General features: G+C 45.2%; 1 protein-coding gene across 4 annotated transcripts in view; it reads left to right on the forward strand.

Annotated features, from left to right (window-relative positions):
- Positions 1-262: 262 nt before the first annotated feature.
- Positions 263-21,856, forward strand: part of MKNK1 (MAPK interacting serine/threonine kinase 1) — a 42,908-nt gene continuing 21,314 nt past the window's right edge. For 2 of the 4 annotated variants that reach the window (XM_082675041.1, XM_082675043.1), the window contains exons 1-4: positions 284-380; positions 9,687-9,868; positions 17,468-17,574; positions 19,756-19,857. In XM_082675041.1, coding sequence (XP_082531167.1) covers positions 17,559-17,574; positions 19,756-19,857 — 118 coding nt within the window. In that variant the 5' untranslated portion in view covers positions 284-380; positions 9,687-9,868; positions 17,468-17,558. Of the gene's footprint in view, positions 381-5,196; positions 5,331-9,686; positions 9,869-17,467; positions 17,575-19,755; positions 19,858-21,856 lie in introns of all 4 variants that reach the window. The other 2 variants (XM_082675040.1, XM_082675042.1) reach the window with 2 other exon arrangements.

Genomic DNA, 21,856 nt, shown 5'->3' on the forward strand with positions numbered 1-21,856 from the left:
GCAGCATTTCCCCATATGTAAAAGGGATTTTAAAAATTCCTTCCCGGCATGCAGAAGTGCTCGGTAAATATAATTATACCTGCTGCTGCCGTGCCTCCTCCCTCCTTGCGCTTCCCGGGTTTCCCGACCTCCACTCAGGAAAGGGACGGCCAGAAGGAGCTAAGCCTTGCCCCCTATCCCAGCAACCTCCCCGCCCTTCACCCGTCACGCCTGCGCAGTTTGCTTAGCCCCCACTCGCTGGGCGTGGCCATCAGGGCGCAGGCGCAGCTCCTACACGCCGTTGGGCCCACCTCTCGGGGCTAGTATATCTTCTTCCGTGTTCTTGGCTGAGCGAGCAGGTGGTTGGTGTGCGCGACAGGCCTTGCCGGGAGTCAGCTGAGGTAAAGCCCAGACAGCGAGGTTTCCCTGCCAGTGAAATGGTGCGGGGAGCGGGGTGGGTTTGTGAATGAGTCGTGTGCCTGGGACGGAGCAGTCGGGGCTTTCAGAACGGCCCGAGGTCACGACCAGAGTCTGCTGCGGGGGGCGGGGACAGCCGAAGGGGACGCTTCTTTAGGGCTCTCCTTTGGCAGGGCTCCGTCTGGGACGAGCTCTGGGTGCAGCGTGTGTTTCCGGTCCGGGCTCAGCCTGTGCCTAGGGTCGGGGCTTGGGTTGTGACAGGTGTCTGAGATCGGAGCTCATCCTGGGGCCAGCTTGAGACTCAGTCCCTATCAGGCTATATGGCTGGGCTCAGGGCTCAGACAGTCCAACGTCATGAATAGTTTTTCATGTGAGGAATTTATCATATCTGTGTACTCCATTATTTTAAAGTTAGATGTTTTCATTTAAAAGCCCCTGACATAGGTGGGTCGCTGTACAGTGAGGAGAGAGAATAGTGTCAGGTACCGTCTCTCTCCATAGGGAGTTTCCAGGCTACCTGTCACATGGTCAGTAGCAGATAAGAGGCCATCGCTGGTGACAGGATTGAAGTGTTGGAAGTGCTTGAGTTTGGGTCAGGCAGTCGTGGGTTCAGATCTCACCTCTGCCACTTCCTAGCTGTGTGTTCTCAAGAAAGTCATTTCCCCTCTCAGAGCTTTAGTTTCTCCTGTATTAAAAGAGCTTAGGAGGGTCATTGTGAAGGTTGAATGGGGTTACATGAGTCACCTTGTATGGCACCTGTCATGAATTGGGTGCTGAATATTTGGCACATGAAATGGGTGTGATATCTAGGAATTAGGTCATTTTGGACTGGGGTACTTTAGAGAGGCCTTTGAGGGAAGAGTTAAGGTGACTTAGGTCTTGAAGCCTCAGTGGGATTTATCGGTGGAACTGACCTTGCAGGTTGGGTCAGTGCTTACTGACCAGTGCCCATGTGCCCAGCACTGTGCTGGGCATTTCATATATATTGTTTCACTAGATCTGCAGCCTCTGACCAAGTGCTTTCGGCCCCACTGTACTTAGCTTCAGCCCCTGTAAAGAAGGCTTGGCTGGAAGTGATATAAAGAGGAGATCCAGGGTTGGTTTTTTATGCGGAGCTGGGCCAGGTGGAGACTTTGGTGCTCCCTCCCCAACTTCTCCCGCATCAGCTCTTCCTGTTCTGTGATCCATAGGGTTAATTGGGTTTTTTACTTTGTCTGGAAGTCCTGTTATGCTAGCAGATTTTGACGGTTAACGGGCCTGGCAAGGGAACACCTCTTAAACTCAGATTACATGAAGCTGAACCTGGGCAGTGAGAAGCTCTGTGAACAGGAGCTGTTGGATTCCAACACATACTTATGAAGCTTCCCATAGTAATCTAGTAATTTGGTTCCTTTTGCATCCTTTTCATGGGTGCCCATGTGATCTTCCTGAGACAGTGTTCTCATCATGTTATATCTCTGCTCAGAAACCTTGGTGGGCCTCATTGCCTGCCATATAGACTTTGGACTCTTCAGCCTCGTGGATGAGTCCCTCCATAATCTGTTCCCAAATCTCTCTCCTGCCCTGTTTCCCTTTGTTCTCCCAAACCTGCACCCTGTGGCCCAGGCAAAATAAACTAGTTTGTTTTTTTTTTTTCTCTAGTACTCCCTGCATGTTCCTTTGCCTATATTCCATCTTCCTGAGGTTCCCACCTCCCCATCTTTCAAGGCCTGTGTCTCATGTAGCTTGTCATTGAAGCTTCTCTGGTCCCCCCTACTGGATTTGTTGCCCCCTTCCCGTCTTCCGTAGCAGAGGCTACACCTCAAATATAGCTCTTATTACAGTCTGCTTTGGGATGTGTCACCCCATATGTACTCTGACTACATTGGTGGAAAGGGATCATGTCTGTTTCATACCTCCTCTGCCTAGCACATAGTAGGCCTCTGCAGTGTGTTCAGTCGAATGATTCAGTGACATTTTTTATTTACTCGCTTTGGTCTTTGCTTTATGAGCTTTCATGCTCAGAGTGGGCCTTTGTGTTCTTCCTTCTCTTTGTGCCTAAGGAGGGCCCTAGTTTAGATTGATGGTGCCCTAATTACAGGCATCAAAGGTAAGAAAGTGCAGGAATTCTGCACAAGGCAGGATTCTTCATTGCTGCTATTGTTTTCAGGCTCTTGTCTTGCCTTTGCTGTGAGTTTTCTTGGCAGAGAGGTGGTGCTCTGTTCAGGAACCTGCACTGAATGTGTTATAGTTCACACAGGGGTAGGTGCACAGGTGGTTTACTAATCAGTTGTCCTGGCCTTGCCTTGGTCTTGGCCCCTCTCCTCTGGGAACCAGCAGCTACAATTTTTCCTTGCCAGCAGCTTCAGCATCTGGAACAGAAGGCTCTTTGTTGATCATAGAAAAATATACCTCGTTGAAGATAGAAGGAGCTTGGAAACCGTCTGGTTCTACTTCAGTTTTACAGATGGGGAGAGGCCCAGAGAGGGGAAAGGACTTGATCAAGATTGGACAAGACATCAGTCAGTGGTGGAGATAGTACTAGAAGTGAAAAGTCCTGACTCTGTTTTTTCCAGTCTACTGCATTATAATAAAATTGTAACATTTATTGAGTACTTACTATGTGGCAGATCCTGTTTTAAGCGCTTTTTATGTAACATCTCAAAACTCTATATTTTACAGACTTAGAAACTGAGACAGAAATCATTCAGATCTATTTTCGGTTTCCCCGACTCTGCTTTTTAATATGGTTTTAATGACTGTCGTCTCCTAACCAGTGGGGTGGAACAGTTTAGGAATATTAGTACACTTTAAAAATTGCATGTTGATCAAGTCAGGCAGTGAGAGCAGAATTTTAGAGTAAACTCAGTCCAGGATCTTTCTGTAAAGATGCCCAGTCAGTGGTGGCAAGATTCAGTTTAATAAACGCATATTGAGCTCTTGCTGTGTACAAGACCCAGGTATTGAGAAATATACACAGAGGAGAACAACGCATTTCCCGCCCTCCTATAAGTAGTTCTCTTTTTTTTCCAGTGCATGTTCATTTTTTTTATTGGTTATCTGTTTTATACTTATTAGTGTATATATGTCAATCCCAATCTCCCAATTCATCCCACCACCACCACCCCCAGTAATTCTCTTCTTAGAGCCTTCTCCCTCCAGTGTTGTTGGCAAGATAGGTAAGTACATAAATAACTGAAATCAGACTGACTATCGTAAATGTAGTAAAGAATGTAAACAAAGTGGGAGTTTGGGAAAAGGAGAAATCAATCCCAGCACGACCGAAGAGGTTCGTTCCTGTGAGAAAGAACAGCTCGAGCAGGGGTCTAGAGGTGGCGTGTGTGTGTGTGTGTGTGTGTGTGTGTGTGTGTGTGTGTGTGTGTGTGTGTGTGTGTGTGTGTGTGTGTGTGTGTGTGTGTGTGTGTGTTGGGGAAGAGGAATGGAGTTGGTGAGGAAGGGAAATAGCTGAAATGATTGATTGTGGCCAAAATGTAGAAAGGGGTGTGGGAAGAAGAACGCTAACATTTATCCAGTCTCTACTCTGCTTTGTGGCCAAGAGTATATTAGATGCACTATAATTTATTTAATCCTCAGAATCCTGTAACAAGGAGATATTTAGCCCCAATTTAAAGATGAACAAACCGGACCTCAGAAAGATTAAAGTGATTTGCCCAAGGTCATGTAGCTAGTAAGTGACAGAGTTTGGTCCAAACCTATGAGTGTTGGGTTCAAAGATCCATGTTCTTTTCATTATGCTGCAAGGCTTAAATGCCATGACTGGGGCTCTGTTTATTCTGGCTGCAGAATGGAGGCTAGTCTGGGGCAAAGGAAGTCTGAGAATGGGGACATCAACAAGGAAGCTGTTGAAATAGTTCAGTCCAGGCTTAAACTGTGAGCCACTGACTTAGTGTGGTAGCTGCCTGGTCTAGGTCTGCTTGATTGGTTTACTATGTGAGCATTTTGGCAGCTCCTGTAGTACCATTAATCAGTTCATTGCCATCTCTACTACTAGAATCTTAGACTCAGTCTACAGAGGCTGCTGGCGCCTTGGTATTTCAGGCACAGGTTCTAATGTGAGTTTAACAGTTCATTACAACAGTGCCTGGGGAGGGAGCCCATTTGGCACATACTGTTCCTTCATTTTCTCACCCTCAAATTCAACAAGAATCTATAATGGAGGAAAGAGGACTCCACTTGCAGTCAAGAGGCTGGCATTCAAGTCCTGGTTGTGCTCATTAGAATCTGTGAATCCTTACATCTTAGCTTCTTTCTCTGGAATATGGGGGGTATTTTTGGTTTACATCTGAGATCTCTTCTCTTGCTGATGTCATATGTTGCTCTGTTCTTCCTGGCTTGGGGCAGTATAAGGAAGTAGCTGAGAATATGAACTTGGATTCAGAGGGGCTAAGGTTTAAATTCCAGCCTGTCACCCTTCTTATACAGGGAGACAGTAGTTAGTAGACTCTACGTTGAACTGCCTGGGTTTGAGTCCTGGCTCTGACACTTGCTAGCTGTGTGTCTTGGGCAAGTTATATAACCTTCCTGGGTCTCAGTTTCTTCACCTGTAAAATGGGGCTACATATATAACCTACCTTATGGGGTTGTTATGAGGATTGAGATAGCTTATGTTAAACACTTAGCACAGTGCCTGGCACATAGTAGGTGCTCAGTGGATGTTAGCTTTAATAGTAATACTATTAAAAATTATTATTAATATCCAGTTAGGTATTGTTTTTATAGAAAATATATTTTTTAGGGCCATCTTCCCTACTATCTTACTCTGACATTGTTGCCTTCTCTTTCTTTCCATTGTCTCTTCAGGAAAATTTGAAATACAGCCATACCCCATTTTATTGCACTTCGCAATTATCGCGTCTTTTACAAATTGAAGGTTTGTGGCAACCCTGCATTGTCAGATGATGGTTAACATTTTTTAGCAATATTTTTAAATTAAGGTATGTACATTGTTTTTTTAGACATAATGCTATTGCGTACTTAATCGACTACTGTATAGGGTAGATATAACTCTTATATGTACCAAGAAACCGAAAAATTTGTGTGACTTTCTTTTTTGCTATAATTGTTTTATTACGGTGGTCTGGAACTGAACCTGCAGTATCTCTGAGGTATGCCTATACTAGGTTGTTCCATCACAGGACTGCAAAACATGACATGACAGAAAGTGCCTATAGGAAAAAGGGTCAATTAAAAGTCAGTGGCGGGGCTTCCCTGGTGGCGCAGTGGTCGAGAGTCCGCCTGCCGATGCAGGGGACGTGGGTTCGTGCCCCGGTCTGGGAGGATCCCGCATGCCGCGGAGCGGCTGGGCCCGTGAGCCATGGCCACTGAGCCTGCGTGTCCGGAGCCTGTGCTCCGCAATGGGAGAGGCCACAGCAGTGAGAGGCCCACATACCGCAAAAAAAAAATAATAATAATAAATAAATAAAAAGGGAAGAAGTCAGTGGCTTATTAGAAAATCTTACCCAACTTGTGTTTTCACCCACCTGGTCTCCACAGCAAACAGGAACAGAGCAGCATATTCATTTCCTTTTGCACAGCCTTCAACAAAAGTGCTCAGCGGGAATTCCCTGGCGGTCCAGTGGTTAGGACTCTGTGTTCTCACTGCCGAGAGCCCAGGTTCAATCCCTGGTCCGGGAACTAAGATCCCACAAGCCACACAGTGTGGCCAAAAAAAAAAAGTTTTCAGCAAAACCCCTCCAATTCACTCGTCAAAAAGTACAAAAGTATCTTTGGAAAAGTGGTGCCTAATTTGGTTCTTTCTCTTTAGCTTCAGCCCCTCTGGCCTTAACTTAAGCTATTTCTTCTTGTTCCATTTTCCATGAATATGGAAAAGTTCCCTCTGATTATAAAGGGAGGATGAAATCAAGATTTTCTTATGAGGACCTTTTGTAGACTTAAAGCCAGAATCGAGTTGGGCCTCATCTTCTCTTCGGCAGGCTAAACAGCCTTGCTTTCTTTTACTTCACTCTTAAAACCTATTTTCTGTTGCTTGGATCACATTGGTCATGCTTCTTTTCTTTTTCTTAGATCTTTCTACTTCTTGGCAGTGACCCAGACTGTGCTTAGCTGCTAATAAGAGTCCAACTAAAACAGTTTAAGGGAGGAATAATTTCAGGTGTTTTCATTCATTCATTAACATTTATTGGATGTTTTCCCCATGTCAGGCACTGTGCTAGGTGTAGGGGACCCAGAGATGAATCAGACACAGTCTCTGCCCTGTTGCTAGCTCACAGTCTAGGGGGAGATGTGCAGTAAAATGTTACAGGTGCTATGATTGAGTTATGCACAAGTGTGGGAAGCTGGAAATTGTTTAGGGTAGTTAGGTAGATACTGTCTGTTTTGCCTGGCCTATAGGTGAGGACTTCTACAGAGGAGTAGTAAGATACAATGCAGGAGGGGTGGCTTAGGGCAAGACTGTGGAGGCCCTGAGTGACAGCACAGGAGCTTGGTGATTCCAGAGGCAGTAGACCCCCATTAGACGTGTTGGAGCAAGGAAGTACCAGGCTCAAATCTGGCTTTTTGTACCGAGGACAGATACCACAAGCTTATCTGTCCTATCTGCCCACCGCTGATGGTTTATGGGGGAACCCTTGTTTGTATACTTGGTGGGTTTTTTTGCTCTAAAACTTCTATAGAGAGACTAGTTCTTGACCTCTGAAAAAAGTTCATTCTCTGTACAGCAGGAAATTCATGAATAATTGAGAGAGAGTTGGGTGCCTGGTCTACTTAAGACCCAGTGGCAGACCAGTCTGTGAGGTTTGATCTGGCCGCATTCACCCTTTCCCAGCCCTATACGAGAAAGAGGTGCAGGAATGAGGAGAGGGTTCCAGGGCTCATATGGGTATTTGGTAAGGAATGCTAAGGAGATTCAGGTAGTGTGAGAGTCAGAAGTTCTTTCTGAGGAGGAAAGGAGGCCCAGTGGAATTTGGAATGGTGTCAGAAGGAATCGGGGCAAACCAGGCACTTAGAATCCTGGGTCATGTGTCTGAAAACCTCCAAATTCTATCCCTGCCTTTGTACTTTGCTCTCAGTTCATTCTCTCCTGCTGCCCAGTTGTGGTTTACAGAGTGTCTGGATTGCTTTCCAGGGTCACAGCTGATCTGGGGAAGCCATATCCCAAGCTAGAGTAATAATTACTATTTATCGAGTGCCTATTATAAACCAGGCACTATGCCATGAACTTGATACACATTAGCTCGTTTAATTCTCACAAAATCCCTGTCATGTAGGTGTTACTGCCCCCATTTTATAGATGATGACAGTGAAGTACGGAGAGGTTAAATATTATGTCCAAGGCTACCACATTAGTATATGGTAAGGCCAGACTCTGAATCTAGGCCTCAAAAGCCCATGCATTTTCTACCTCCCCTGCCCTAGAGTGGCTCCAAACAGCAAAATAACAAAGTCCACAGAGGAATTGTGAAGGTTGTTTTTACTGTAGGCCTACTAGAGGTGTGTGTGTGTGTGGCGGAGTGGAGTTGGTGAGGAAAGGAAATAAGCTGGGTTGGCGCACTATGGCCTACAGGCCATATCTGGCTCACCACCTGTTTTTGTCTGGACTGCAAGCCATTTGCATTTTTAAATGGCTGGGAAAAATTCAAGAGAAATTAATATTTTGTGACACAAAAATCATATGAAATTAAAATTTCAGCATCCATAAATAAAGTTTTATTGAAATATAGCCACAATCACTCATTTTCGTATCATCTCTGGCTGCTTTCGCTCTGCAAAGGCAAAATTGAGTAATTGTGACAGAGACCATATGACACACAAAGTATAAGATACTGACCGTCTGGCCCTTAACAGAAAACAAATTGCCGACCTTTACTATAGGCAACAAGAAGGGACCAAGGGGTTTAAACCTGTGGCAAAACTGAAGGCAAAGGGTTAAAGTCAAGGTGTTCAAGTTTGCCCCTGGAAGCCTTGTGGCCATAGGGAGATGGAACGTAACCTGAGCTTCTTTGGGCCCTGGAAGTAGTTTCGTTGGGCCACAGAGATTTGTTTGGGAATAAAAGGCACAATATGAAGGATAATTCTACGTGCTGACATTCTCTTTTGAACAATAAAGAAATATTTTGTGGATGAAGTAATTCATTCAGATATTTACTGGAGCCCTTTTTTGTGCCAGATACTACATTAGATGCTGGAAATACAAAGATGAAAAAGACATGTCCTTGCCTTTGAGGAGGTTATGGCCTCATGGGAGAGCCACATGTGCATGAGTATAGCCTACTCTAAGCATTACAATAGTATTTAGATGTGGTTTCAATTAAATGCAGAATGAAGTAGAAAAAAGAGGGACTATTCCTGTAATTTGTGGGACTACTTTCAGTAATTTATGTTAGGCCTGGAAGGATGAATAGGTGTTGTTTGCAAGGAACTATATACCAGGCTGAGGGAGAGCCTGCCAATGGGAATATATAGAGTTTATGAGGTTGGAGGAGAAAGCAACATTAGAAATGATTTAAAGGTTCTGTGGCTGGGTGACTGGCAGAATGATATAATCTGATAGAGAAGAAGAAGAAGGAGGAAGGAGGTGGTAGATGGGGGTTGGGGATAAGTACAGTTTGGGACATGTGATTTGAGGTAATCGTGAAACACATCTGGCTTCCAGGGCCTAGAATTCGGATTTAAACTACATTTTTAGAGCTTTTCCACTGGGAAAAGGGGAAGTACATATTCATTGAGTAGAGAAATTGACAAATCAACTTTGACACATGGTAACTAGAGCCATGAGATTAAAAATAGCAGTGGACATACAGAAAATGAAGTCAACCGATGGAAAACTAGCAATAGTTATGCATTTGACATAAAACCTTATTCTTGTTCATGCCACCTGCTGCTCTCAGCATCTACTTTACCTTTCTGACCCTGGTGCCGCCTGCCTGTGAGTCTTGGACCTAACCACTAGGAGGTGAAACCACAGCTCATTCATCTCTAAAAAAGTGGACAACAGAAAAGTGGCAGCTTTTACCTTCCATGTGAGTCTCCTCAGCGTACAGAGGTGCCCATATCTGTCATTCAGGTCCAGTTACATCTTTTTGGTTCTGGAATCTCACAATGGAAGCATAATCCGAAAACTTTTACCCAGACCCTTGTTAAATCTTCACATGCTTTGTGTCAGCATTTTACATGCTCCAATTTTAAAGACTGGGGAAATCTGTGATTGCCTTGTGATTACTTACTTACTGGTGTAACACATAGCTTTGGGGAACACAAGTTGATCTTTATCTTCTCTGTTCATTTTTTTTAAGTCAGCATTTTTACATCCTTTCTGTTTCTGCTTTCTGAAGATTTTCATGCCAGGTATAATGAAGCAGAGGCCAATGGAAAACTGAAGAATGTCTGCTATGTACAGAGGCCATTGAAACACTTCCTGCAGCTGGAAGACAGCAGCCCCCTGACAGGAGCATTATTGCATTTGGAATTTCAAGTTTACAGAGGGTCTGCTTCGCAAAGTTGGGCAGACCTATAGGTAAGATTGGATGCACATTTTATTTAACCTTTTAGATTGCATCAGGTTGAAATTGCAGATTCCCCCACTATCTGAAAGTAGAGTGTTCCCATGAAACCTTTCTTAAGCAGAAATGGTGTAAAGCAATTATCTTAGGACACATCTTGCTAACGGATGCACAAAATAAACGGAGGTCAAGCATAGATGCTCACAGACACAGTTCCAAGCTCTGTCAGCTTGATGCTGAGTGTAGTTCCTGGGGAGGGAGCTTGGCAGTGCCACTCTCACTGCTCGTGGTGCGTGGTTCCTCTATAATGTTCACTGGAAGACAAATGCTGAACCCTATTTTCACTTTTCACCCTTTCTCGTAAATATGAAAATCCTCTTAGTATGTCTTGAAAACAGGTACATACTAATGTAGGTCTTTCATAAAAGCAAAGTGGTGTGAAGCGAACTTTCCAAAAGTTGGGAGACCTATATCTGATATTTCCAGAGGAAGGGGTGAGTCAGAGACTCCAGTGTTCTGTTGGGCAGCTAGGATTAGCTGGGCTTTCTGGCATGCCTAAGACAGTTACTCAGTAGGGTGGAACACATTTCTACCAGAATAAACTGGCAGAGAGGGTCATAAGGAAAACTATGCAGTAAGGAAAACATATTTATTCCCTTTTAATTATAAAGGTAAAATGACTGTATCATAACAAAACAAAATCAAATACAACAGAAGTATCAAAAGTAAAATTCTGTACCCACTCAATTTCATTCTTCCAAAGTTAACTATTGTTAATAATGGCTTGAGATGTATCTTTCCAGGTTTTAAAAATTTGTGACATATCTGAGGACATTTTGAAGTGTTCTGTATGACACAGTATCCTGAGGTCTCATCATGCCTGGTGGTTTATAAACAATGCCTCATTTGTAGATTGTTTCAGATGAGGGCTAGGTGAGAATGGCTTTAGCCTGTTCTGAGAGTTTTCAGACTTTGCTGCTATGTCACCCTCCTTCAACTGAAGCTTTCCCGGGGCACAGTCTTCCCCTGCTCCCCATCCCCAGCCAGCTTCCCTTCCTGAATTCTCCCCTTCTTTGATGGTACTACTGCTCTTACAGTTACCTGACTTTGGTTAATAAGCATATATCGAGGTCCCCCTGTGTGCCTGGTTCCATACAGGGCAGTGGGGATAGAGAGAAATTAGACTCCGTGCCTTCCCTTCAAGGAGGATAGTGGTCTTGGACTCCTCCACCATCTCCAGTCATTGGGCAGGACCAGGACCAGCTTTGCCTCTCTGGCTTCATTACCACTCCCCATCACACCCCTCACCTCTTCCTCTTCCTTTCTATCCCCACCTCAGCCACACACCTTCCCTGCCTTCCTCCGGGTTGTTGCCACAGCCTCGCTCTGCCCTCTCATCCCCCTCCAGCCTCCAGTTTATTCTGCCATCACAGCTGGTTTGATGGCCCTAAAGCATAGCTCCAGTGGGGCCCAGTCCCTCCCCATTGCCTAGAATAGTGGTTCACAAGTGTGCTCTACAGACCCTGGGGATCCTTGAAAACCTTTCAGATATCTGCAAGGTCAAGACTACTTTCATAATAGTGCCAAGATGCTATTTGTTGTTGCAAAGCAACAGTGGGCAAAACTGCTGATGCCTTAGCGCGAATCAAGGCAGTGGCACTGAACTGCACTAGCAGTCATTGTATTCTTATTGCTATGCACTCACAGTTTTAAAAAAATGCCGTTTTCACTTAAGTATGTCCTTGATGAAGCAGTAAAAGTTATTAATTTTATTGAATCTCAGCCCTTGAGTACACATCTTTTTAATGTTCTGCATGACACAGTGGAAATGCTCGAAAGCACTCCTGCTGCGTACCAAAGCACAGCGCTTGTCTCAAGGAAGCACTTGTGGGGTTGTGAACTGCAAGCTGAACTACCTATTTTCATTTTTCCTTGAAAGAATGACTGACTGACGGTTAGTGAGGCTAGAAAGTGACAGGCACTGGATGTTGGAGGGCCTTGTAGACCATATTAATAAGCTTGGATGAGCTGACTTCAGCCTTTTTCAGCTTTTTATACAGTCCTGCTTACACAAATCCAGTCCTTTACTCCTACTTGCTATTTCTTTCTTTCTTTTTTAAAAAAATTAAGGTATAATTGACATAACAACATTATATTAGTTTCAAGTGTACAACATAATGATTTGATGTTTGTGAAATAATCAGCACAATGTCTCATTAGCATCTATCACCATACATAGTTACAGAATTTTTGTGTGTGATGAGAACTTTTAAGATCTACTCTCCTAGCAACTTTCAAATATGCAGTACAGTATTATTAACTGTAGTTGCCATGCTGTACATTCATCCCATGACTTATTTATTTTATGACTGGAATTTTGTACCTTTTGACCCCTTTTACCCCCAATCTCACCTACCCTCCACCTGCCACCTCCAGGAATCACCAATCTGTTCTCTGTGTCTATAAGCTTGTTTTTTGGTTTTGTTTTTAAGATTTCACATATAAGTGAAGTCCTGCGGATCATATAGTATTTGTCTTTCTCTGTCTGACTTATTTCACTTAGCCTGATACCCTCAAGGACCATCCATATTGTTGCAGACTGCAAGATGTCATTCTTTTTTATGGCTGAATACTATTCCATTGTATGTATATGTGTATGTGTGTGTGTATCTCCCACTCTTTATCTGCTCGTTCATCAGTGGACACTTAGGTTGTTTACTTATGGGGAGCAGATATCTTTTCAGGTTAGTGCTTTCATTTTCTTCAGAAAAATACCCGGACGTGGAATTGCTACGTCATATGGTAGTTCTGTTTTCCTCCTTGCTATTTCTTAAGTACACACTCCCTTTACCCCCTGCACCATTCCTGTTCTCATTCCTTCCACCAGGTGATGCAGTGAGAGCTCTGCAGTCTGCATATGATCCCAGAATCAGAACTGAGGAAGAAGGTGGGCCTGAAGCTAGACCTTTTGCCCCTGGGAATCTTACCATCCCAGCCTGTTTGAGGCCTGTTGTGAATCACCACCCCTCTGGCACCTTAGTGGGCCTCAAGCTGCTTTCACTGTAGTTGAGTGAGAGACTGCAATCTGCGTAATGCCGCCCAGCCCCACTACACACTGGACTCTGCAGCAAACCTGTGAAATACCTTAGCCCCTTGGAATCACATTAACAGACCGTCCTTTGATCAGGACAAGCTGATTTCACAGGGGGACTCCTTTCATCCACCGTGTGTTAAATTTGACTAGCTTCCATTTGAGTGTACCCTTGACCTTGTCCCCTACGTGGTAGTGATACCATCAGAAACCAAATCAACCAACTAATAGGTCAGACAAAAGAAGAATACAGTAGCCTTGTCCTGATACCAGAACTGCCATGGAATAATGTGCTTGGACTGGCTTGTAGCTCATCCTACAAAACAGGCCGAAACACAAAGCTATCCCAGAGCAAGGAGAGGAAACTTCTGATAAATTAGATTTTAGATTAATATAATCGTGATAATATGGTCGTAATGCCCTTGTGTTTAAGCTGGAGCAGTGCCACCCAACCTTTTGGACATCGTAGCACACAGAAAATGATGTTGTTCAGCCTGGTGAGAGGATCAGTATCTCACTCACAGCACATCAGTGGGGAGGCTCTGTGCTAAGGTTTCTAAATAAAAGCATTCTTGTTGGTGCCCAGCTAACTCTGACTGGCTGTCCCCTTCTGCCTTTCAGCATTAATGTTTAAGTATGCTGTAATAGTTAAAAGCTTGAATTCTGAGCCAGACTGTTTAGATTTAAATCTGAGCTCTGCCACTTACTAGCGATGTGATCGTGGCAACTTACTTAATCTTTTTGCACCCAGTTTCTTCATCTGTAAAATGTGGATAATAGTTGTACTTACCTCATAGAGTTGTGAAGGTTAAGTAAGTCAGTATATGTAAACTGTGGTATTTGTAAAATGCCTAGAACATTGCCTGGCATGGAGTAAGCACCATGTAAGTGTGTGTACTACCACTACTATTACTACTGCTTCAGAGAAGTAAGTGTCCCGGGCTAGTCTCCCCATTCCTCCTCACTGCCTCCTCCTCTGCTCAGATTTCTTAATCTTGGCCTCTTCCTTAGGAGTGTCCATCCCCCTTCCTTTCATTTCCTCAGTTCCCTTTCGTTTTCTCAGTTCTCCATTTGTTTGGGGGCCCTCAGCCAGCTGATGACTGAGAAGGCAGATGAATTGATAATTACCCTCATCAGCTTACTGTCACCACTATTCCTTCTCTAGAAAGCTCTAACGACTGAGGGAACTAGCTGTCACATGTTGGGAAGTGAATCATAGATCTTGAAAAGAACTCTAGGGTGGTTGGGAGAGGAGCATGAGCTAAGTTTGTCAAGCTGAGTTAGCCAGAAGAGTCATGTTCTTGGGGAAGAATGATCGTCTTTGGTGTGACATACCAGATGTTAGAGCTGGTTAGTTCTCTCTAAGCTCTACCAAAAGGTGGAGAACAGATCTGGTGCCTTTTGGGGGCCATGTGGCTCATAAGACCTCATGGAGAAATGACACAGTTCTTTCAGAAGGGGGGCCTTGAGGTCGACTTGTGGGCTGTACAGTGGCTCGGTACTGGCATGTTAGGAATATCTGTGGCTCTGGTAGTCCCCCCAGGTGAGACCCCTCAGCCGCTCCTCATCTGCTCTGTGGGTCCTCTGGGCCCTCTCCCCGTGAAGGAGCCAGGTTGGTGGTTGGATCTGTATCTTTAGCACCTACTACGCCTCCAATGAATACCTGTTTTACAAAGAAAGGAGAATATGCATCCCTACACTTACTTTAATGGAGAAAACAAGATAAACTTATGCCTAGGAATAGAAACACATAATAGTGATGATGGTGATGATACTATGGTGGTGAAGCTGCAAATGATCTGCCCCTGCTCACCCCTTCAGCTGACTTGTCATCACTCCCCACATACTCTATGCTCCAGCCAGCCTGAACAATTTGCAGTGGCACTAGCTGGCCATACTGCCTCTCCTTCAGGCCTTAGCTCATGCACCTCCTCTGTCTCTCTTCCCAGCCCCCACCCTGGCTGGTTCCTGGCTGGCTCCAGCTTACCTGTCCCTTCTTCTAGTGACCAAACTGGTCACTAGTGACCTATAGTGAGTTAGCCGCCTGTCTTTTGCTCCACAGCACCTGGTACCCCTGTCATAGCACTTGTCCCACTGAATTGAAATCGTTTTACATGTCAGTGGATTTAAATTCGATAAGGGCAGAGACTGTGTCTTCTCTTATATTCTCACTGTCTAGCACTGGACAATCAGTAGGTGCCAAATAAAAAACAGTATTTGTTGAATGAGTAAGTCAGCAGTGCTTTCACTTCTCCTTTCTTATTTGATCCTCACAAAAGCCTTGTGATCCAGGGAGGCCAGGCCTTACTCTGACCTTATTTTGTATATGAAGAAACTGATACTCAGAGAAACTAAGCAACTTGCCAAAGCTCACACAGTGTGAAGACCAGGATTTGAAAGGGTGTATCTCAGGTGCAGATGTTCCGTGCATTATTTGGGGGTTTTTTCACAGAGTTTTTCCTTTTAAAACATAGCATTTATAAAGATAAAAGTTAAAATGCCATTTGTTGTTTTTCCAAGATTATAAAAATTCAGGGCCCCAATATTCCTGAAATGTTTTTTCTTTGCCTGCTGTTGAATTTCAATATAAAGAAATCTAGGTATAATTTGTAAAACTGTACAATTGGACTCTAAATTCCAGTGTGCATTGGAGAAATGTTACTGTGTATTTTGTTAAAGATGAAACTTGACTGAAACAATAGCACTTAAAAAAAGTAATAAACATCATTGTATACAATTTGGAGAATACTGAAGAATATAAAGAAGAAAATAAAAATCACCCTATCACACAGAGAAAACTACTATAGATAAGATGTGACCTGGACTTGAAAGGGCAGCATTGTGTTTGAATCCAAGTTAAACCACTAACTAGATGTTTGGTGTTTGGTAGATAATTTAACCTCTGAGCCTCAGTTTCCTCACTTGAAATATGGTGAAATATTTACTTTGGAGATTAGTGTAAGAATTAGAGATAATGTATGTAAAATACCTGTGCTTGGCACATAATAGGCACTCTTTCAGATTGTAGTAGTTTAACAATTTTGTGTATTTCTGTCTAATCTTTCTACTCTGTTGTATGTGCATACAGACTTATGCATACATATATGTGTTTTTTGGGGGTTTTTTTTGTGGTACGCGGGCCTCTCACTGTTGTGGCCTCTCCCATTGCGGAGCACAGGCTCCAGACGCGCAGGCTCAGCGGCCATGGCTCACGGGCCCAGCCGCTCTGCGGCATGTGGGATCTTCCCAGACCGGGGCACGAACCCGTGTCCCCTGCATCGGCAGGCGGACTCTCAACCACTGTGCCACCAGGGAAGCCCCATATATGTTTTTCTGAAGTGCATTTATATTAAGTAGCTCACTGGGTCCTCACAGCATTGCTGGAAAGGGCAGGTATTATTTTTAAACCTAACCTGTAGATGAGGAAACGGAGACGCTAAGAGGCGAAGTAACTTGGTCTTGGTGCTACGTCTAGTAATATCTGAACCAGACTTTCACTTAGGTCTCCCGATGCCAAGCCCACGAGCCTTCCCTGTCAGCAGTGTGCTTCCTCTCTAGCTCTACCTCCGCGGATACACAAGTAGTGGACCAACCGCCAAGCCTGGCCCAAGAGGAAAGCAAGGGCTGGAGGCAGTGAAGTGCTGGGAGCCTCCATGCCAGCTGAGGTCTGTCTACAGACATGAAGGAAGTGCTCACTCCCTCCTCTGAAATAGCAGACACATCGCCCAATCCTATAGCAAAGACCAGGCTTCTTGCTAGAAAGTTAAGGACGTTTTGAGTCATAGGGCTTTGTTGAGAGGGAGTTTATCAGGGAATTCATAGACTGAGTAAAGCCTTACTCTGTGCTGCCTGCAGGGCAAAGGTGTACCTACGTTTCTTTCAGTGTGTGCACTCGTTACCTAGAGGGCCTGGGTGACAGGCCTGCACCTAACCCCGAGGATGTGCGTCCTCTCATATCATTCTCATTTCAGTACACGTTTTCTGATGCCTGATACATGTCTGACACCACACCACAACTCATAGGAGACGCAGAGATGAACAGGCAAGGATAGCCCTGGCCTTTAGGAACAGTAGAGAGAGCTCAAGGCCAAATAAAACCAGTGCTCTAGTATAGCTGCTAGCAGGGTGTTTGGGAACAGAGGATGGAGCACTGGATTCGTGATCTGTGCAGTAACACCATCTATTTGCATAGATTTCAAAAGTGTTTGTGCAAACCTTAACTTACTCTAAGGTGGGGAGACTTTTGAGCTGGGTTTTGATGGCTGAGAGGAGTTCTTAGGCCAAAGGAAGGAGGTAAGCCAGCTTGATTGTGGAGCATCACACCCTGAGGAAGCCTTTCTCAAATGATTGCATGCATAATAAACTAAGGTCCCAATAGAGTGTATGGACAGACTCCAGGTGAAGAGCTTTCAGCCCTTTGGTAAGGTTATGACACATCTCCATCCCGCTCCCCCCGCTGTAAACAGGGAAGTTAAGCATGTTTTTTTCACTTCACTGTCTTCCTACATTTTTTTCTTCCTAGTTTCAAAAACAACTCTCCTTCAACAAGTTCTGTTTCCAAGGAAAGTCTTAACCATTTGTCCCTTCTGGCTCACCCTCTTCCATTGAAATCCATGCAGAATAGACCAGGTACTCGATCTTTTTGTGTGTGAAGCCATAAAATCTAATACCATGTATGCGGCAGTGCTCAGAGGTATGCTCCTTCCACGAGAGGCTCCCTCAGCCCTGCTGTGGTGAAAACCAAGTATAAATTGCAGCTAACGGGGTTTTCTAGCTAGAGTCATAAGTATGTCTGCGCGTCCCCCATGAACTATAACACCGCCAGCTGTCTTGCTGCTCCTCTCCATTGCTGCCTTTGGGCTGTTCTGCTTGTACTTTGGCCCTCCTTCAGAGTGTGGGCAGGGGAAGGAGGAAGAGAAGTGAATCCCAAATCTGTCCTGTCTGCACTCAGCTCGCAGTGCTGGTGAGAAAATAGATGGGGTGGGGAGGGGTGCCACTGGACTGCACTCAAGGGCAGGGCAAGAGGGGCAGTGGTCCCTCCTTCTCAGCCTGCTGTCCCAATGGCCAGCACCCCTCTCCTGGGGTCCTGGAGACGAGTGAGCCTTGTTTCATTTCTGTAGAATTTCTCACTGTGTTGGGCAGCTCTTTTCCTTTTGATTTCCCTTGGTGAGGGTGGATCTTTGGCTGCTGCCGTTTGAGTTCGGTTCTTTGAATTCATAGCATGTCGCAGTCCCCAGGTATATCTTGTGCTTGAAGCTGTTGGCTAGAGTAATACTTGGGGATCCTCTGTGGATTCCTTTCCTCCACATGTTTATCTTCTCTAAAGTGTAAATGAAAGTCTACTGTCATCAGATCCTAGAAATGGGAGGAAGAATGCAGCTCAATTGAGCTGTCAGACACTTGGCTGCTTAACCAGGTTCTGGATTGTGGTACTGAAATGCGCCATTGTTCTGTGTGCTTTCTCCTAATGGTTGTGTGTACTTGCTTCTGAGAACAGTGTGCAGTAGACGTGCGTAGGCTCTAATCAATCTTCCTGAGCAGACTTGCCATTTTTCTGATCATGTTCAGCTGGGGTCCTCTGAGAAGAGAGTGGGCCTTTCCCCTCAATGGGCAAAGAGCCAGCTTCCATTTCAAAATCTCAGAAAAAAACATCCAGCAACCCAGAGCCTGTGTTTATTGAAGGTTGGTCTAAAAGTCACTCACATTGTATGCCCCATCAGTGCTCGACCGCCTCTATTTTAGAAGGATGTAAAGGTTTAATCACCCTGGTGGGGATTTAGACCCAGAGACTTCAGAGAAATCTTATTATTTCTAACTGCAGGCGAAGAGTATTAAGGCTCCACTCTGGATCAAGGGCATGGCATGTTCTATAAGTAATTTATCTTTAACATGGGAAGGCCCTTACTCCAGTGTCTTAGAAACAGGACTATGATTGGCTGCTGGTTCATTATTCCTCCTTTTCTCTTTCCCCCTCTCAGTCTTCATGCTTATTCTTTCTGTCCCCACCCTTTCCTGCCCAATCTGTCCAATGTCTGAATGTCTGCCTCACAAATCCTCCCTTTAAGGTGGGGAGCCAGGTGCTTGCCAGAGAGATAATAATGTTTTTGCAATAAATGACTGCATCCAGCAACCCGGTGTAGACCCGTCAATTGCAGGCTTCTGAATGGACCCTACCTGCCTCCTCTCAAATAAGGAGCTGAGGAGGGAGGGTATGCGCTGGCCTCCCAAGCACTCAAGTCTGTGCTCTTGGACATGAAGGAATTTAGGGCCATCCTCAAACCCACCCCTGCCCTGTTGTACCGTCACAGAGGCAGCCTCCACTGAGGGCCTTTTGAGTCCCTATGCACATCCACAGGGATGTTACTGAGCAGCATGCGATTTCATTTGCATGGACCACCCCACCCCCCCCCACCGCAAACCCGCCTCCCTTCCTGCTTAAGCTCCCTGGGTCCTGCCTTTCTGGTGCTGAGGCTGAAGGAGGATGTCACATGTGGGATTCTGCTTAAGGATTCGTTGTTCTGTTTGGGGGCAGATCTAAATCCATGTGCTAATGAGCTTGGTTACAGCAGGCTTCTGCTATCCTCTTTTAATCTAGCGTATCTGTCTGAGTTCCTTTCCACAGTTAATGATCTATAATCGTTTTGCTTTTAGTTTTGCCTCTTGGGTCAAAACAGATAAATAGCCCTCATAGATATTTTTAAAATGTGAGTGGAAAGCTCCTGGGTCCCCCCCTCCTTTTTTTCCTTTTGGGTGAACTTATAGCCTGATCAGTCCAGTGATATTTCCCTTCTATCTCCTCTTTTCTCCCAGAGATGGGCAGCAGTGAACCTGTTCCCATTGCAGAAAGTGACAAGAGGAAGAAGAAGAAGCGGAAGGCCCGGGCCACTGACTCCTTGCCAGGAAAGTTTGAAGGTTGGTCACTCTCTTTGATCTCTTAGAGCTGGGTTGGTGGCTTCCCAGGCATGGGAGGAGTGTCCTGGTAGCCCAGGGGTAAAGGTCATAGGCTGCATCATCTTAGAGCCAGCTTCATGGTTCTCCGTGTGATAGGCATGAAAGATAGGGGTGAGAGAGTTTACAGAAAGGGGTGATAGAGAGTGCAGGGATGGGAGAAGCTCTTGGATGGTGCACAAGCCTCCTCTGAATGGTCTGAGCATTTCATCAGGGAGCAGAAAGGCCAGTGTGTCACGGTTGCACGTGGAGTGAGATCGCCTGGTATGCTTCAGCTGCTTTTCAGATGTGATCTTTCCCTCAGCTGGTCCTGGAGGAGCTGCCGAGAGGTAGAACAGCCATGTCAGAGGAAGAGGGAACGTCAAGGGCCATGGCTGCAAATGAAACTGAAATCTTCTAGGGAATTCCCTTACGGTCCAGTGGTTAGGACTCTGTGCTTTCACTGCCATCGCCAGGGTTCAGTCCCTAGTTGGGGAACTAAGATCCCGCAAACCACGTGGCGCGGCAGAAAGAAAGAAAGAGGGAGGGAGGGAGGCAGGGAGGGAAGAAGGAAGGAGGAAAGAAAGAAAGAAGGAAAGAAACTTCAGTATTCTATAAGCAGAGAATTCAGCTTATAGAGATTGCAACTACTTGTGCTGGATGAGTTTGACTCTGTTTAATAGTGCATGTTGTGTTCAGGGGACACGATGTTGAGTTGTCAAACATTTTGAACAGTGTGTGAGGCACCAGGCTCAGTGCTGGTCCTGTTATCACTGGGCACCAGATGGGATGAAGTGACTCATTGGACACTCCTGCGAAGGACTGAAAGGATAAGTAGCTCCTCCTAGGAGTGACCGAGCCCCCATCATCTATTTTGTTTCTTTCATTGTGAAACTTTAAATAGCTTCTCTTTACGGTCCCTCTTACCAACACTACAGACATACTAGTGAACTGACTGTTTTGTAGAGTGGTCCTAAAAACAAGCCCTTTATGAGTCAGGAATATTGGACCTCCAGCCACCAACCTATCCTGACACACGCAAAGGCTAATACCCAAGTGTCCATTGTAAGAGAAGCACGTCATTTAAAATACTTACAGCTGTGAGACCAAACCTTGATGGAACCAACAGGGTGCTTAGTGTAGGTTTTGTCTGTTTGTCTTTAACAGTAGATGTGTGTGCATGGCAGAGGGGGTTGGGGAATGAACAAAAGTCCCAAGGTTTTTTAGAATAGTTTCCAAATCAACAAGTCTTCCTCTTTCAATGAACACGAGAGTATTTCCTGTTATTCAGGGATGGCTTGTGCAGTTATGGGGTTTCTCATGACTAAGAGTGATAAAATCTAATTTCATGGTTAAAAGTATTCTGCTCAGTAGTCTGTGGGTTTAAATGCTAGGCTGCCTCAAGAGGAAAAAGCTGAAGAATGGAGACCAAGGGAGGAGAGGCCTCGGCAGAGACCATGATAGAGCTATGGCTTCCTTTGGAAGGGGGTCAGAGAGCTTGTGCTCTTTGTGAGGAGCGGGCCTTGGGCAGGCCACCTAAATATACTTTCACCCAGGCCTATTGCTGTGTTAGAGCCGCTCTGACTCAGCACCCTAAAAACCTCAAGGCATCCGTTTGCATCTTACTTCTATCTCCTGTTTCCTGCCGGTGACTTCTGAAAATGTCTCAAAAACCTCCGACTTAGGGCTTCCCTGGTGGCGCAGTGGTTGAGAGTCCGCCTGCCGATGCAGGGGACACGGGTTCGTGCCCTGGTCCGGGAGGATCCCACATGCCTCGGAGCGGCTGGGCCCGTGGGCCATGGCCGCTGGGCCTGTGCGTCCGGAGCCTATGCTCCGCAATGGGAGGGGCCGTGGCGGTGAGAGGCCCGCGTACCGCAAAAAAAAAAAAAAAAAAAAACCTCCGACTTCCATTGTGTGTGGTATAAAATAAAACAGCGCTTTATTCCCCTTTGTATCACCAGTTCCTAGCACAGAGCTGGGCACA

The sequence above is a fragment of the Grampus griseus genome (assembly GCF_964374135.1).
Source record: "Grampus griseus genome assembly, chromosome: 1".
NCBI classification, from domain to species: domain Eukaryota; kingdom Metazoa; phylum Chordata; class Mammalia; order Artiodactyla; family Delphinidae; genus Grampus; species Grampus griseus.